This window comes from Elephas maximus, chromosome 18 (assembly GCF_024166365.1).
Source record: "Elephas maximus indicus isolate mEleMax1 chromosome 18, mEleMax1 primary haplotype, whole genome shotgun sequence".
In the NCBI taxonomy this organism is placed as follows: domain Eukaryota; kingdom Metazoa; phylum Chordata; class Mammalia; order Proboscidea; family Elephantidae; genus Elephas; species Elephas maximus.
The window spans coordinates 53,648,984-53,666,230 of NC_064836.1; the positions used below are offsets into that span (position 1 = coordinate 53,648,984).

At 35.4% G+C, this 17,247-nt stretch overlaps 1 protein-coding gene across 1 annotated transcript in view; it reads right to left on the reverse strand.

Annotated features, from left to right (window-relative positions):
* Positions 1 to 17,247, reverse strand: part of GBE1 (1,4-alpha-glucan branching enzyme 1) — a 308,909-nt gene that overhangs the window by 8,646 nt on the left and 283,016 nt on the right. Inside the window, exon 17 of the mRNA XM_049857862.1 lies at positions 527 to 642. Coding sequence (XP_049713819.1) covers positions 527 to 642 — 116 coding nt within the window. The remainder of the gene's footprint in view (positions 1 to 526; positions 643 to 17,247) is intronic.

The window sequence follows — 17,247 nt, forward strand, 5'->3', positions numbered from 1 at the left end:
ATTTTATACCTAGTGTAAATTCAGCCTTTAATTTACTACATGAAGGAAAAAAGATGCATATTCATATGATTCTTTCTAAGTGTTTTAAATTAATTTTATTACATAGCAGGTAATAGAAAAACCTGCTTAATATAATGGATTTCAGAGAAAGCAAGCACAGTAAAAGGGAAGAAAATTCTTACATAAAGAATAGAAATGTTCATAAGAAAAATTAAAAAAAAATGTTTTTCCTCTAAATTTTGAGACTTAACTTATAATCCTATTAATTTCTAAATTCTGTAATTGTCCCTCAAATATATTTTACTGTTAGTTTTTCCAAAACCCAATTTAGTCTAGCACCAGGCACTGCACCTTGCTTTTTCATTCATTAAGTCTCTTTTAACTTAGCATGGTCCTGCTTCCCTACTCCCCCCCTTTTTTTATCCACTTACTTGTTGAGGATTTGTTTCTTTGAACCTAAGATTACTTAAAAAAAATCAAAGGGTAAATTAAAAGCGAATGAAAATATATGAAAAACCTTACTTACCAAAAGAGAATATGAACGCCCATTATGCTCAAAAGCCTCAGAAAAGAATTCGGTATTGTGGTCCAGTCTCTGGTGTCCTCCATATTCGGCTGCATCTGAATCTAGCACAATTTTGAATGTACAGCTATTAAGGAAGTCACAATTTTTCGGGAGTTGAATGAGACATTTTGAAATATGTCCTGAGACGGAAATTTAAAAGTGATTATCCTGAACACTGTTAAGTCATGTATTTTCCTATATCCAAAGCTATGCCAGTTTAAATCACAGCAGGCTGATCTGGACTGATTCATTTCTTCTCCAATATGTCAGAGATTCTCAAGTATGGAATCCTTGCTATCGTTCTACCACAGCTCATCAAGTGGTCATCCAGCCTGAGACTGAATATGCCTGTTAACAGAGAATCTACTTTTCTCTTATGGCAACCCATTTCAACTTCTTAGAAATCCTTCTTCGTATTGACTTCTTGGGACTATTTTCTACCCAGAAAAGACATAAAGGACAAGTTCAATAACTTCTCTATATAATAGCCTTTCAAATATTTAATAATAGCTATGCTATTTCTTTATGTCCTCTAAATACATTATTAAATACACACTAAATGCAATCCCAGGACTTTCAATCATTCCCTATTTGATGTGGCTTTTCAGCCTCTTCCCTACCTCTGAATTCATCCATTTTCCTAGATTCTGGTTATTAACACAGAACTGAACAAAGACCTATCTGACCAATGTAGAAGGAAGCAGTCTAACTCCCACCCCTAGTTACAGACACCACACTGCTAACACAGCAAGATCATATAAACACACTATCAGTCATACTACAGGTGGATTCATGTTGTAATAACGCGTTCTGTTATCATTTATCACCTGATTTTTTTTTCAGCGAGTTCTTAAGTATGTTAGCATTATTTTATTTACAGCAAAAGAAACCATAGCTATGGTTATTACAGAGACCCTGGCTGATGCAAATGATTAATGCGCTTGCTGCTAACCAAAAAGCTGGAAGTTCAAGTCTACTCAGAGGCATTTGGGAAGAATGGTCTGGCGATCTACTTTCCAAAAACCAGCCACTAAAAACCCTTTGGAGCGTAACTCTACTCTGACAAAAAATGAGGCTGCTGTGAGCAGAGGCTGACTTGATGGCAATGGGTGGACTGGAACTGGATGGTTATTATGATCAAATGTATCTTGTTCAAAATGTCTAAAGTGGTACTTGAAAAAAAATCACAAGTAAGCATACAGTAATACTTAGAAACCTTCGGTTTCTTGTAGATCAACAAGGATACAGACAGGTTTAAGTGCTTTGTGCTTTCTTTTCCTGGTATATAAAACTTTAATCTCGGAAATGTTTGTATATTTTCATTACATCCAAGATTATCATATTACTAGTACATGTGAACAATAAACAACGAATGACCCATCATTTTCACGCCCAGCGCGCCTCTTTCTGGATAAGAGATGCAGACGTATTTGCCAAAGGCGTTTTCACTGGGAGGAGTGTTAGCTCCATCTTTGCCAGTTCACACCTGCCTGCTGTGATTCGACTTGAAAATAAATTTTAAAGATGATGGATGGATAGATGGATACATGATAGTGTTTCGAAAGATGACCGTGCTCAGTGCATTCTAAAGCCAGTCAATATCGCTGAAAATGATTTGATCACACCAAATAATGGTGAAATACTGGTACTGAAAATAAATGATTAGGCATAGTAAATAAATGAAGCATTGTGAAATAAAAGTGCTATTAAAAGAAAAATTTAGATTTTTGTCTTTATTCTACTTCATCAAATACTTCTATAAATCTTCAAAGAGTATAGTTTAGAGAATAATGTCCTAAAATATTTATGAAAACTAGTGAATTAGAGTATCTTTTACTAAATTGCTAGTCAACAATAGAGATTATTGGTAGTAGAGAATGAAGAAATCAAGTCTATCAACAAAATCAGTTGTTCTCAACCTGTAAGTTGAGCACCAGTAAATGGATTATTATAACAATGTTATTATAAGGGAGCCCTGGTGGCACAGTGGTTAAGAGGTACAGCTGTTAACCAAAAGGTCGGCAGTTTGAATCCACTAGCTGCTCCTTGGAAACCCTATGGGGCAGTTCTACTCTGACCTATAGGGTTCCTATGAGTTGTAAATGACTCAACAGCAATGGATTTGTTTTTGCTTTTTGTTGGTTATTATGAGGGTGTCACTGAATGAGTCGTTATGTTATTATAATTGCCTGGGAATCTATATGTATATTAGGCATTGTCCCCAAAAACCCAGTGCCGTCGAGTCAACTCTGACTCATAGAAGACCAAATTATGCTATTATACATATCTACGAATGAGTGTTTTTTTGATTAATGAAATGTGGATTAAAAGGTCACAAAATTAATAGGAAGTTTTTGCCTTTATTTTTTTCAAGGGATACTGAAAGAAGTGTTGTAAGGATCCACTTACTTTTGATATTGAAAGAGATCATCACACCAAAAGTGGTCAGAATCTCCTTATTTAATACACATAACTTACAGCTGTAAAGGGAAAGTTTACAAAAGGCAGATAGAAAGTTTCAAACACCAGTTTAGACATATTTTCCTGATCCATAATTTAAAGAAAAAAATCTGCCGTGACCATCTCTTTGACATTATCTAGCCCTGTGCCTATAAAGTCACTATTTGGTAGCTATGAGTCCAAATCGACTCAACACCAATGGGTTTTTTTTTTTTTTGTCTTTGGTTGTGTCTGTATTATCTAGGGAATGCAGTAACTTCCTTTAGAAAATGTAATCCTTAAACTCCAGAAATTCCAACAAATTAAAACACTAGCTTAGAAGTAATGTCCGTAAAAATGTTTTGTGTTCGGTTTGTAAATTGCTACTACATATTATTTCAGTATCACAAAACCCCACACTGCTTAGAATTAGAATAGATATCAGACATTTTGAAAGAAGTTATCTAAGCAACTGATTTTTTTTGACATGTTCTCTCACTTTGTAATTCTCTCACTCACACTTTCTCCTTAACACACACACATACAATATGAGACACACAAAGCACCAAATCCCCTATATTCATCTCTTTTTCAATAAAGAACATCATGTTGGAAATATCACTCAGAGACAATTTACACTGATTTTAACTTACCTTCTTCATACGGTTTCCAATTCCGTAGCAGACAGAACAAACTTAGCAGGACACTTCAGTGGGCCTTCTTTTGTACTTAGCTCCCTCCTTAACACCTAGCAGAGTGCCTTCTGGCAACAGACTCTCAATAAATTTTGAAACGGATCATCAGGGCGACAACCCTGACTCACCAAGAAAAGTCAAATTACATTTATTATTATTTTTTTAATAGAGGAAAATAGCATAAATGATCTTTACTCCCACAAGCATTTACTAAGTAGAAGAAACTGTGCAAAATTCAAAATCAGCTCAGATGTGGTCTTGGTTTACATGCAACTTACAGCCTCTAAAGGAAGGTAAGACATACATATGTACGTCTCCAAAATAAAGCAGAAAGTGATACACAATGAAAGGTAGTTAAGGAGGGAAAGGATGATTGACAGCTTGTACATGAAGAGTCTTGAAGGCTGGCCTAGGCTATTTAGACTTTAGTAGTAAATATGTAATACTGAAGGTTTTTGGAGAAGGGTATGGAGATCAATAAAACTAATCTGGAGGTCAAGGGCAGAATTGGAAAGGGGAAAGACTGCAGTCAGGGAAACCAGTCAGGAGCCTAACAACATTTCAAGGGGTAGTAAACGGGACTAAATTCTGATAGTGGGAATGCAGAGACATATTAATCGGTGAAATTTTGGATATACAACTGGGTATACTAAAGACTGTTTGGAGTCATGGCTGAAGAGAAGAAAGGGGCACAGGGAATGCTAACATTTATTGGGCATCTTCTGTGTGGCAAACACGAGGTGCTTTCCATACATTATTTCAATTTATCCTAACATAAAATTCTACTTGTAAGGAATCTGAGGCTCAATTAGGAGAACAGATATGGAAAGGATGAATCCTTGTGCCCAAGGACAAGTTCACTGGCACAGCGTGGGTGTACACACGGCAAATCTAGATGTGACTACCCTACTCTCTACAACTGGGCACCTACTATGGAAAGAATCAGGAAAAGTTTTTTCATCTACATTTTATTATTTAATTCTAAAGCTGATATTCCAAGTGTAAAGAAGCCAAAATGAAGACATGAGAGGAAAGTAAAAAAAGGAAAGACAGATATTCATTTAAATTATTAATTAAAATTTTTAAAAATTAAAAGGACAAAACTCTTAACAGACCCTTAATCCTTACGGATTCTGAATAGGTATGGCTTACTACATTTGTTCTCGATCCATTGATTGCTCATTAGATAGTTTTATAGATGAATACAAAGTATTGGACCAAAACATTTACCTCATTGAATTTTAAAAAGCACAGAAGGCTGAGAATGGTATGAATTATTTACAGTTATTAAAAGAAAAAAATAGATCAAACAGGTCCCTATCAATTTGGATGGCATCTTAAAATATTATGATTTCCTCTTTTTTTAAATTTAAGAGCTTCCTAATAGGGTCACTATGAGTCGGAATTGACTCGACAACACTGGGTTTTTAAGTATTTCATATATCTATCAGCAAGTTGAAGTAGATAAGAAGTTCTAAGCATTATTTTATAATCTATGTCCTTAAATTTGAACCAAGGAAGAGCCATGTTCTGAATGAAGCTTGTATTAATAAGATTAAAGAACAGTGAAGGCATGAAGACTCTTAAATTCAATGGCTCTTCAAATACTTCAAAAGCTGCTGTGTTTGCTCAGCCACTTGATAAAGTGTCTGCCCAAAGTATAAGGATTTTGATGTAAGAAGTACTGTCATTTATATCATTCTGCGCTAAACTCACTTCACTCCCACTGATGAAGCTACGGAAATTTATTATAGGGTACAAGCCCTGAGGTTTCAAACTGAGTGACGAGAAAAGGGGTTCTTCCAGCGACTAGATGACCATAAAGATGGCAAAGTCGGTAAGTGACCATATATCTTCAAATCTAAGACATCACTGTTTTTAAGATAAACTATTTTATACATTTCTAAAAAAGAAAAACACAATAGTACCATGCCAATCATTAAGATGTATCTCAATCTGAGACCTGCTAAAATGTGAAAAAATATGCATCTTAGAGTATATATGAATTATGATATATATTATGTTCAGACTTAATTCTTTAATCAATCCATCCATATTATTACGATTGCAGTAATTTCTGGGAGCTGAGTGACTCCAGGGGAGAGAAATTATACCAACTGTCAAAGGCAGAAGACATTAGGTACAAAATTCTAAGGATTGCTCTAATTGAAGAGTGTGAACAAAAACATCTGGTAGGCAAAGAACAGGCACTTGAAAACAAGGAGAATTTTATGTTTTAATAGTCTGAAGATAGCTACCTAGCACAGGGTTTGCCACAATGCTCTATTAAAATCCTTCCCTTTTTATGTTTCATGAGTTGAATTATATTTATTGCCAGCTATAATCCATAAAACCTTAGGTTAGAGCTGTATGGCATTTCAAATAGATCTGACCCTTTATTTTATAAAATATAAATTATGCCTAATTTATTGTTCTGAACCACAGAGAGGACCATAAACTACAACATTTAATTGATCTCTCTGATTTCTTTCTGAATGAATGAGTAGCAAAGACTCGTGTTCTGTTGCTATATTTATTTTGAATGTGTATATATGTTTCAGTGTATAGTGTGTGTCTGTGTGTATCTTATTTAGGCATTTCCATTTTTGTTCCCATGATCTACAGTACACACTAAGCTTAAAAATTCATCACTGGGACTGAGAGTACTGGTATTTTAATTAATTTTTGAAAAAATATTTATAGGAACATGACATGACTACAGTACTTTTGGTGGAAATTACCCATTTAGCCTTCTTCTTACCCTGATTTTGCCTAAAAAAAAAAATCCCCACATCTTACAATATTTCTAAAATAAAATTAAAGCAGAGAATAATTTGAAAACAAATATGAAATGTACTATTGAATGTACTCAAAGTATAATTTAAAATATAATGAATGACAAAGGCAACCTCTCTTTAAGAAATATACAGAGTCACTGTACCAAAAATAACTGATCAATGTTCAGTCATTTTGGGAGTTAGCAATATGATCAAGAACCAATGATACTCAAGGAAGAAGTCCAAGCGGCACTGAAGGCATTGGCAAAAAACAAGGTTCCAGCAACTGACAGAACACCAAATGAGATGTTTCAACAAATGGACGAAGTGCTGGAAGCGTTCCCTCATCTACGCCAAGAAATCTGGAAGATGGCTACCTGGCCAACTGAGTGGAAGAGATCCATATTTATGCCTTTTCCAAAGAACTGTGATCCAACCAAATGTGGAAATTATGAAACAATATCATTAATATCACACCCAAGTGAAATTTTGCTGAAGATAAATCAAAAGCGGTTGCAGCAGTACACAGACAGGGAACACCAGAAATTCACACTGGATTCAGAAGAGAATGTGGAATGAGGGATATCATTGTTGATGCCAGATGGATCCTGGGTGAAAGAGAATACCAGAAAGATGTTTACCTGTGTTTTATTGACGATGCAAAGGCATTTGTTGACTGTGTGGATCATAACAAATTATGGATGACATTGCGAAGAATGGGAATTCCAGAACACTTAATTATGCTCATGAGGAATCTGTACATGGATCAAGAGGCAGTTGTTCACACAGAACGAAGGAATACTGCATGGTTTACTGTCAGGAAAGGTGTGTGTCGGGGTTGTATCCTTTCACCATACATATTCAATCATATACTGAGCAAATAATCTGAGAAGCTGGACTATATGAAGAAGAACGGGCATCAGGATTGGAGGAAGACTCATTAACAACCTGATGACAAAAACCTGCTTTCTGAAAATGAAGAGAACTTGAAGCATTTACTGATAAAGATCAAAGAATACAGCCTTCGGGATGGATTACACCTCAGCATAAAGAAAACAAAAATTCTTACAACTGGGCCAATAAGCAACATCAGGATAAATGGAGAAATATTAAAGTTTTGAAGGATTTCATTTTACTTGGCTCCACAATCAACACCCATGGAAGCAGCGGTCAAGAAATCAAAAGATGCACTTCACTGGGCAAATCTGCTGCAAAAGTCCTCTTTAAAGTGTTACATAGCAAAGATGTCACTTTAAAGACTAAGGTGCGCCTGATCCAAGCCATGATGTTTTCAATGGCCTCGTATGTATATGAAAGGTAGGCAATGAATAAGGAAGACCAGAGAAGAAAAGATGGCTTTGAATTATAGTGTTGGCAAAGAATATTGAATATACCATGGACTGTCAAATGAACGAACAAACCTGTCTTGGAAGTACAGCCAGAATGCTCATTAGGAGCCAGGATGGGGAGACTTCGTCTCACATACTTTGGACATGTTGTCAGGAGGGATCAGTCCCTGGAGAAGGACATCATGTTTGGTAAAGTAAAGGGTCAGCAAAAAAGAAGAAGACCCCCAACGCAATGGATTGACACAGTGGCTCTAACAATGAGCTTGAACATAGCAACGATTGAGAGGATGGCACAGGACCCGGTAGCATTTCATTCTGTTGTACGTAGGGTTGCTATGAGTCTGAACTGACTCGACGGCACCTAACAACAACAAGAGTTCACGTGAAAATTTTGCAGCCCTTGAAAAAGCAACATCTTTATGCATGAGCTGCATATGCCTTTATGTTTGTGAACAGTCTTCATTAACAATTTAAAGTATAGCCATACATTACAACTGAGAGAAATAAAATGATAAATTTTGCTTGATGCAAACAGAGTTCTCTTTGCCCATGACACTAAAGGTCATCTTATTAAATGTTAGATACCTGTGTGCTGTATAATCATATACATATAACTTTTGAAGCTTACAGTTATGCTTTAAACCATAACTAACCTTTAGAAGCAGCTTGTCTAGTTTCATGTAATGTATTTAGGTGATCAGGCTCACTGAAACACTTGAAACTTGTTCTTTCAGAAAACAATCAGAGATTAATGAACACGTCCTGCTTCTGAGACTCCGGAGGTCTTACAATCATGGCTCATTGATCTCGCAATGGTCTTAGCAACATTTCTATTATTCTATTCTTGATAATGTTTGAACACATACTGCTATCTTATAAGATCTATGTATTCTGGCATAATCATCAACCAATCAAAAATTTTTTGCTCAAAGTTCCTGATGAAATTATATGTAAGTACCCAAGTATTTTAATTAATCAGAGCACTGATTTACTCAGTAATGGCATGCTGCCGAACTTTAAAGTTGTCTATTAAACCTGCATAACAAGGTATTAATGGCATTCCCAGTTGTTTATTTTTGACAAGTGCAAAACTGAATTATACTTGTGTTATAGCCTAGGATGCTCTTGTTTCATCAACAATAGGTTTCTGGTTTTAGACTACAAAATAAACTCCAACTCCTGAAAGTTTGCTTCCTTGGGTGTAAAAAAAAAAAAAAATTTTTTTTTAATTACAATGCAGAATAGCAATAAAGCAAGCTCAAAGCATGAGGGGCTCAAATGTCATTATCTACTACATTAATTAATGCATTGCTATGCTTTTTGAAATGCATTTTCATGCAAATTGTTAATTTATTCTTAGACATGCTTAATGACACACATCAGTAAACAGCAAATCAAATGATAATACAAAATATTGAGTACTACACATTTCTTTATGCAAATAAGAAACTTAATCTAAATACTTTACTGAATGCTCCTGACTAGTCCACTTAAGAACTTTCCTTTATCCTAGGAGATTATAAAAGTTTAACTAAAGATGTCATTAACTGTTTCTTGTTAACTCAAGAAACAATACAGTGAAAAAATGTACCCAAACTTTTAGCCTAACCTCCTAAAATTGTCACTCTTTGACTGTGTCAAATGACTTGTAGATTCAATTTTTTTTATGAAGCAACAGCAATTATTTAAAATTGAAAAGGAAAAAAAAAATAACATATTTTTATTAATCTCTTAACCATATAATTTGGCATCAAAGTGAGTTTCAACCACGCAGATTAAACACTTTTTTACAACACTTTTTTACACTGTACTTCTGAACTCAAAATAACTTTGACTTACTCTGTAGAGAAAGACCTTCACACAAACTTACTCTAATATAGCCTTCAATGGAGTCAAATAGGCAATATACCTAAATAGAAAAAATAACTGGAAACTTCAGAGACTCTGAAAAACAATGACAATTATAAACAGTAAGTAACCAATTATCTAAGGAGCCCTAGTGGTGCAGTGGTTAAGCACTCAGCTGCTATCCCAAATGCCAGTGGTTCGAACCCATCAGCTGCTCCACAGGAGAAAAGACCAGGTGAAACGCTCAGGGGAAAACAAAACAAAACTTGGAAGTCCTGTGGAGTAGTTCTTCTCTGTCCTAAAGTGGTTGCTATGAGTCGGAATCACCTTGATAACACTGGCTTTGATTTGTTTTTTAAACATTATCTGAGCCACTTCATGAAGACAGATAGGGATCAGAGAGAGCATCCTGAAACAGGATAATATCGGCCCATAGGCTTTGGGATTCAAAAATCCACATTCAAATCTCAGCTCTGCCAATTACCAGTTGTGTGTCTCTGAGCAAGTTACTTAACTTCCCTGAGACTTAGTTTCTTACTGGTAAATTGGTCACAATTTATCAGAAGACTATTATGGGGACGAACTGAGACAATGTCTATAGAGTGCTTAACACAATATTCAACACAGGGAAAAGTGCTCAAATTATTAGCTGGTGTTGCTTGCATTATTTTAGACCCTGGACCATTGAAACTATTGTCTGAGGCTATGATAAATTTAAAGTGGTTCTATTTATTCTCTCCCTTATGTTTTACACCCAACTTGGCCTCTTCTTCCTTTATGGATTTTGCTTCCATTCCCTTCTCGCCACATCTTTGTTCTCATTAGAACTTAAAAACTTTTCTAATTATGGCTCAAATTGTACATTTAAGTTTAATTGAACAGAACACTGAACTCTTTGAGGACTATATGCTTTTATTAATTTTTTTTTTAAGGAAAGTGTTCCTCAAGCTATTGAGAACCATTTAGAGAATCTTTTTGGTGAAGCTTTTCCTGGCTACCCTAACAGAACACTAAACACCTTTCCGTACCTTCTGGCCCTGACTCTGATTTTTCCTCGCAGCATTATCACCTTTTAATATACTATTAACTTAATTATTATATTTTTGTCATCCCTGACTCATATACGATCTCCATAGGAATATTTTCCCACTACCAGGGATCTAGGTTGTTGTTGTTAGCTGCCTTTGAGTCGATTCTGGCTTGTGGCAACTCTACGTGTGCAGAATAGAGCCGAATTCCACGTGGTTTTCAAGGCTGTGACCTTTTAGAAGCAGATCGCCAGGCTTTACTTCCAAGCCATTTCTGGGTGGGTTTGAACCACCAACCTTTTGGTTAGCAGTCCACAGCTTAACCGCCATCCAGGGACTCCTAGATAAGCATCTGGCATATTTCTTGATCGGATCTTGTTTTGTTATTTTGCTACTGTAGTTTCACTCTTGGGTCTTGCTTTTTAATCTGTGCATGCTTTTGCTAAATTTTAAGAAATTATTTACTACTACTCTGCTCTAAAGGAATAAACTTGATTTTCTTCCCTCATTTTATATAGAACATTTTAGATATGTACAATTACAGCTTCTAACACAAACCTATTTTATTATCTATAAAGTTTACTTAACCAAAAACTCATTGCCGTCCAGTTGATTCTGACTCACAGCGACCCTATAGGACAGAGTAGAACTGCCCCATAGAGTTTACAAGGAGCACCTGGTGGATTTGAACCGCTGGCTTTTTGGTTAGGAACCATAGCTCTTAATCACTATGCCACCAGGGTTTCCAAAGTTTAGCCATTTTAAAAGATTATTCCTTCTTTTCTTTTTAGAGAATCTGCAACTGTTAAACAAATGCATGCCAATTTAAAGTAGTTAATTCTGAAGTTAGTAATTCTGATTGGTACAAGCCTTTATGTAATTCTTAGTTGAAGTAGATAAATGCTTAAATGTTTACCAGCGTTGGCACATACTCAAAGACCTTCATTATTAACTTTACTAGTTAGCTTCCTTTATACAGATAATTGAATTTAAGCTAGATCATCAAAGGGACTTGTCAAAAATCATATAGTTGCAGAGCCAGGCTATGCACCTAGGTATAACGATTTCTACCAATCTACCACCATCTGCTAGTTAAAGGCCGTAAAGTAGATGGACATTAACGTACCTAACATTTTGAGAGCTGATTATTTTAGCCTTGGGAGCAAAACCATCTTTTTTCTTTATTTGAAGTCCTAACTTATTAGAAGCAATACACAGTTAAGATATATTCCTCTTTTAAGACCAAGTAGTAAATCATAATGGTGCAGCTTGGAAAAGCTGAATGAGCAGGAGTTGGGCTAGTTTCCCATAGAGAATGTAAAGCAAAAGTTACAGGCGTGTGCACACACAGTCATCATCACTCTAGTCATTCCTGAGCACTTCTGGGCACATAACTCTTAGCTATACCTATACTGGTTACTGTGAGATAAAAGATTCAAAGTAAACATTCCTCCAATTAGATAAATGATTGAGAGAGCTTTAAGCACGCACACACACACTACCTCTCTCTTTCATGATTGTTAGTTGAAAAAATATACATATGTGCATGCGTGTGTGTGTGTGTTCCCAGGGGTACAATAAATCTAATAAAATAGATTGCAATTCCCTTTATTTTAAAAAAAAAAAAAGGTCACACTGGCTTAATTTTGCCAGTTAGAAGTGGCAAAGAATAATACAAGTGACGAGTAAAGCTGCTATTTCTGCAAAATGCCTGGTGGTACCATTCAAAAAAAAATCCACAAATGTTTTCGCTATCATAGTCAAACATGGAGATCATTTACATAATTGAGTGTGCAAAAATTCTGGCAGTTTTTGAATCAAATCCTATAAAGATTTAATTATGAATTTATTTACAGTCATTTCACAAATATGAGTTTCATTCAGTCTATATCATTAAAATTCCAATGCAGAAAACCAGAAAAACCAAACTTGTTGCCCTTGAGTCGATTCCGACTCATAATGATCCTACAGGACAGGATAGAACTACGCCATAGAGTTTCCCAGGGCGGCTGGTGGGTTTGAACTGCCAACTTATTGGTTAACAGTTGGTCTCTTAACCACTGCCTGGCCAGGGCTCCATGGTCTGCAGAGATTTAATCAAATCATGTAGAACAATTCTAAGCATCCTGTATATAAGTTATCTGATGCTGCCAGAAGACAAAACCCCAAGATGAACAGATTTTCTACATTCAAAATTATTAGAGTAAGAAAATACATAACTTTAAATGCTTCTAATATAAATCTACGGGGAAATTCCTCTCCCTTAGTCTGTCGAAAGCTGTATCTACTGTGTGTGGCTAAAATAAATGAGAACGCCTATGCTGTAACCTGTCAGTAAAATGGGGCTAATGTACGTATCATAATTTCTATTAGTCAAGGAACGCATGAGCAAGAGATCATCAAGAAAGCTGATGAAACCAGGCTCTTATCTTTCAACTCTCTGTGGGATATTTAGTCCAAAAACCCTTTTATCCTCTAATATCCTCTAATGCCTATTGTGGAACCTACAGTTTCCGGTCGGTACTTGAAGCCAAAATATTCTTAGGCTTATATTCTGGTTTAATAAAAATTTTGAGGAGACATATTTTTCCTTAAAAATTATCTTACCCTTTTAAAGTGACTGAGTTGTAAAAATACCTTAAGTTGATTCATACTTTGCGCGTCAGAGACCAGTTTAGTATAACACTGTAGGAAATATTTAGCCAGAGGCACCCTTAACTTTCACAAATAAAAGTAGAGAAACAAATAAAATTATAATTAGTGAGACATGCTTTACCTGTTTTAGTACCATTTCTACAGTGCAACATAAAAGATGAATTATCTGGTGCCCAAATGAAGAAGAGTACTGGAAAGAGGGACCAGATTTAAATCACATTTATTGATTTACTAGGGACAGGGCTTTGGGAAAGCTATAAATCTTTTTGATTTTCATTTCTAGTGTTGGGTAAGAATGTCTGCCTGACCGGAATCACTGAGATGATGTGAGGATCAGATGAACGAAAGTAAATAAAAACATTCATACGCTATAAAGTGAGATGCAAATGTAACTCTTGGTACTAACTGAGAAACCATCTCTTAACATAATCTTCTGTATTTCCTAGCCAAGATAATTGCTTTTAAGCTGAACAGAGTGAACTAGGCTATTCTGCAATTCTCATAGCTTTCAAAAGTTCTATGATCCTATGCTGCCCAGTATTTCCTAACAGTCATTAAACATCACCATGCTATGCACTAGCCATTCTGCTTGGTGATCGGGCACAGTGGCACAGGTCAAGGTGGCGTGGAGGTTTAGAGGCATCTTTATTGAGCCCATAGTTACAATGATGACCTTGCCTGAGTCATTATACAAAAAAAAGAAAAAAAAAATCACAATAATTTTTATAACTTTATGGACAAAGACGCTAATTTTTGTTTTAAGTGATATTCCTGTAATAAAACACTCATGGTCTGTCAATGAAAAGTAATATAATTGTATTTAATCAAGTTATATTTTCATTAAATCATTTTACTTGATAATATCTAAAGAACACTTTCCTTATTTAATGGTTGATACCTCATGACAATAAAAAAGAACCATAATTAATTTCAGAGATTAATTTTTGCTTATATGCATTAATTAGGCATTTTTTTCATCTTTAGCCCCCCCTCCAAAAAAAAAACAAACCTGTTGCCATCCAGTCAATTCTGACTCACAGCAACCCTATAGCTTTAGCCCAAGAGAAGCAAATTTAATAGAATTAGAGATGGTTCTTACACATGATTTCAACTGAAGACATTACTTCCTAGAAAAAAAAAAAAAATTGTTCATTACTTTCTCCATCTTTTTATGGAGAAACAATAGCTCTTCATTTTGGTTATAGCAACCACACACACTTGGGAGCCCTTAAATAACCACAGAGAACCTCTACTTAAATTATGACTTAATTCTAAGAAGCCATCTAGGATCCTCAAGTATTTTCAGATGTAAATAAAACACTGACCATTTCCTTTTACCCAGTAAGATTCTGAATTAGAACATCTTAACAGGAAATGATGGAAATGAAAATAATATCTTAGTTATAGAAGACCTAAACAGCTTTCTGGCAGGCAAGAGATATTCACTGAAAAAGAAAGGCCAATAACTACTGAAATCCAGAGGAAAAAGTGATTTAATGTTCAATATTATAAATTTAGTTTAGACACAGAATGATCTATTAAAAACAACAACAAAGCTAGCATCAGACATAAATATAACTTATTTTTTAAAAAGGAAGAGAACCATCTATATTAGATAAAATAATGGACTATTTTAAAAGAAAGGTTAGATGTGAAATCTTTCATGCCAATGTTTTCATTGTAAAATGTCTTCTTCCATATTTGCAATGCTGTTACCTAGAAAAGGAAAACGTTTACTAAATGAGATAATGTGTGTAAAGCACTTGGCAGAGTGCCTGACACGTACTAAGCCTGTAAGAGAGGGTAGCTACTGTTATTAAAGTCTATTAAGCAGTATTCTAACTGAAAATAGATTCTAGTATAATTTCAGATTTTATAAAAAGATGGTGTATTATACTGATAATACTTTATCAAATTTTCCCTTCTACCATTTAATTAAACAAACACATTACAGGAAAAGCTGCTTATTATAGTAATCTTTATATATCAGTCATTTAATTTTAACAACATGAGGGGTTCTTTTATGATTAGGTAGCTGTATGCTCCATTCATCATTCATCAGTCCATCCATCCATCTATCCATCCATCCATCTATCTGTCCAACCATCTACCTACCTGTTTACCCATCCATCGTCTATCCATCCAAAATTAGGCTTTATGTTGCAGGTAACTAAGTACCTAAGTAAAGACATTATTGATAACATGCTGATAAAACTCTTAGTCTTGTAGTTTTCTCGGAATCAGCTTCCACATAACAAACCAAAACAACCAATCCTACCGCCATCCAGTCATTTCCAACTCATAGCGACCCTGTAGGGCACAGAAGAACTGCCCCATAGGCTATAAATTTTCACAGAAGCCAATTGCCACATCTTTCTCCCACAAAGCTGCTTCTGAGTTTGAACCACTGACCTTTTGGTTAGCAGCTGAGTACTTAACCACCAAACAACCAGGGCTCCTTTTTCTATATAATAGAAAAAAAAAAAAAAAAAAAACTGTTGTTAAGGTGATCATGACTCACAGAGACCCTACAGGACAGCAGAACTGCCCTACAGAATTTCCAAAGAACAGCTGGTGGATTCAAACTGCTGACCTTTTGGTTAGTAGCCGAGCTCTTAAACACTGCGTCACCAGGGCTCCCTTCTACACCAACTAGTAAAAATGATCACCCCAGCACACACAAAATTATCAGTGATACTTATTACTAGGTGGGTATGTACTGTTTTTAAAGGTCACAATATTTCTGATTTTTTTTTGCTCCAGAAAGACAAGAATTAAAAGAGACACCTTGACTGAACCATGGCTAGACAGGTTTCGGAAAATAGAGGACAGTATCACTGTGCAACTGAGCTATGCATTCCTTCTACGGTTTGTAGATAAAAATGCTGTTTGATATCTCAGCGTACTGTGACGGCTACTCAACACAAACAAAAAATAAAACTAAAAACATTTGTGTGCAGTAAGGGCTTGCTCATTATTACTACTGCTTAACATCCTATGACTATATATTGAACCAATCTAAAAAGTGGTGGCACAATTGCAATAATTTTAATTGTGTAAAACATTTTCTCACTTTGTGATTCATCTCAAATTCCTGGGTAGAAAAATGAAGCTAAATTATAGCCTTTTTAATACCAGTAGAGGTGGGGGCACTGTCATTATCATTAAATCACAGAGATCCTTTTAACAGTAAAAAATGATCAGAAGGGTCTCTAAGTAATGTTTAAAAGTGTCACTGTCCTCTGGAAACTAAACACGGCTGACCTAGGCAATGACTATTCATCTGTTATGAAGCTATAGATACAAAAGGACCAATGTCAAATATAAAATTGTCAGTAGGATTATCTGTCTTTGTTCACATCAAGAACATCATCACTAAGTTGCAGGATCAAGGCACACATGTACATGCACACACACTCACACACACACACACACACACACAAGAAGCAGCACACACCTGTTGAAGAGTTAGTGTACAACTCCTATGAGGATACCTTGCATTTGTTTTTCTATCAAAACATCGATAACTTGAAAAACTAGAAAGTGAAGTTGAGATGCTCTTTTTCTTTCGCCTAGAAATTAACCTTTAAGTATGTAATCTTGATAGAATCTGGCATTTAGCTAATCTGAAATGAAGTCCTTTGTTTTTATTTGTTGCTGAAAACATAGTTTCTAAGAAACACAGTGTTAAATAACCACACTTCAAAGGCTTCTGTAAACTGAGTAACTCAAAGCAACATCTCTGCCTTCAGCAATCACACTCCAGTGAATCATCCAAGTGACCTTATTTGCTCATTAGAAACTCTGTGTACAGGTTGCAAATGTCAGAGTCTGAATTTACATTCTACAAAGTACATCTTGCAGCCGTTTAATGAAAGCCTTTCAAAGATC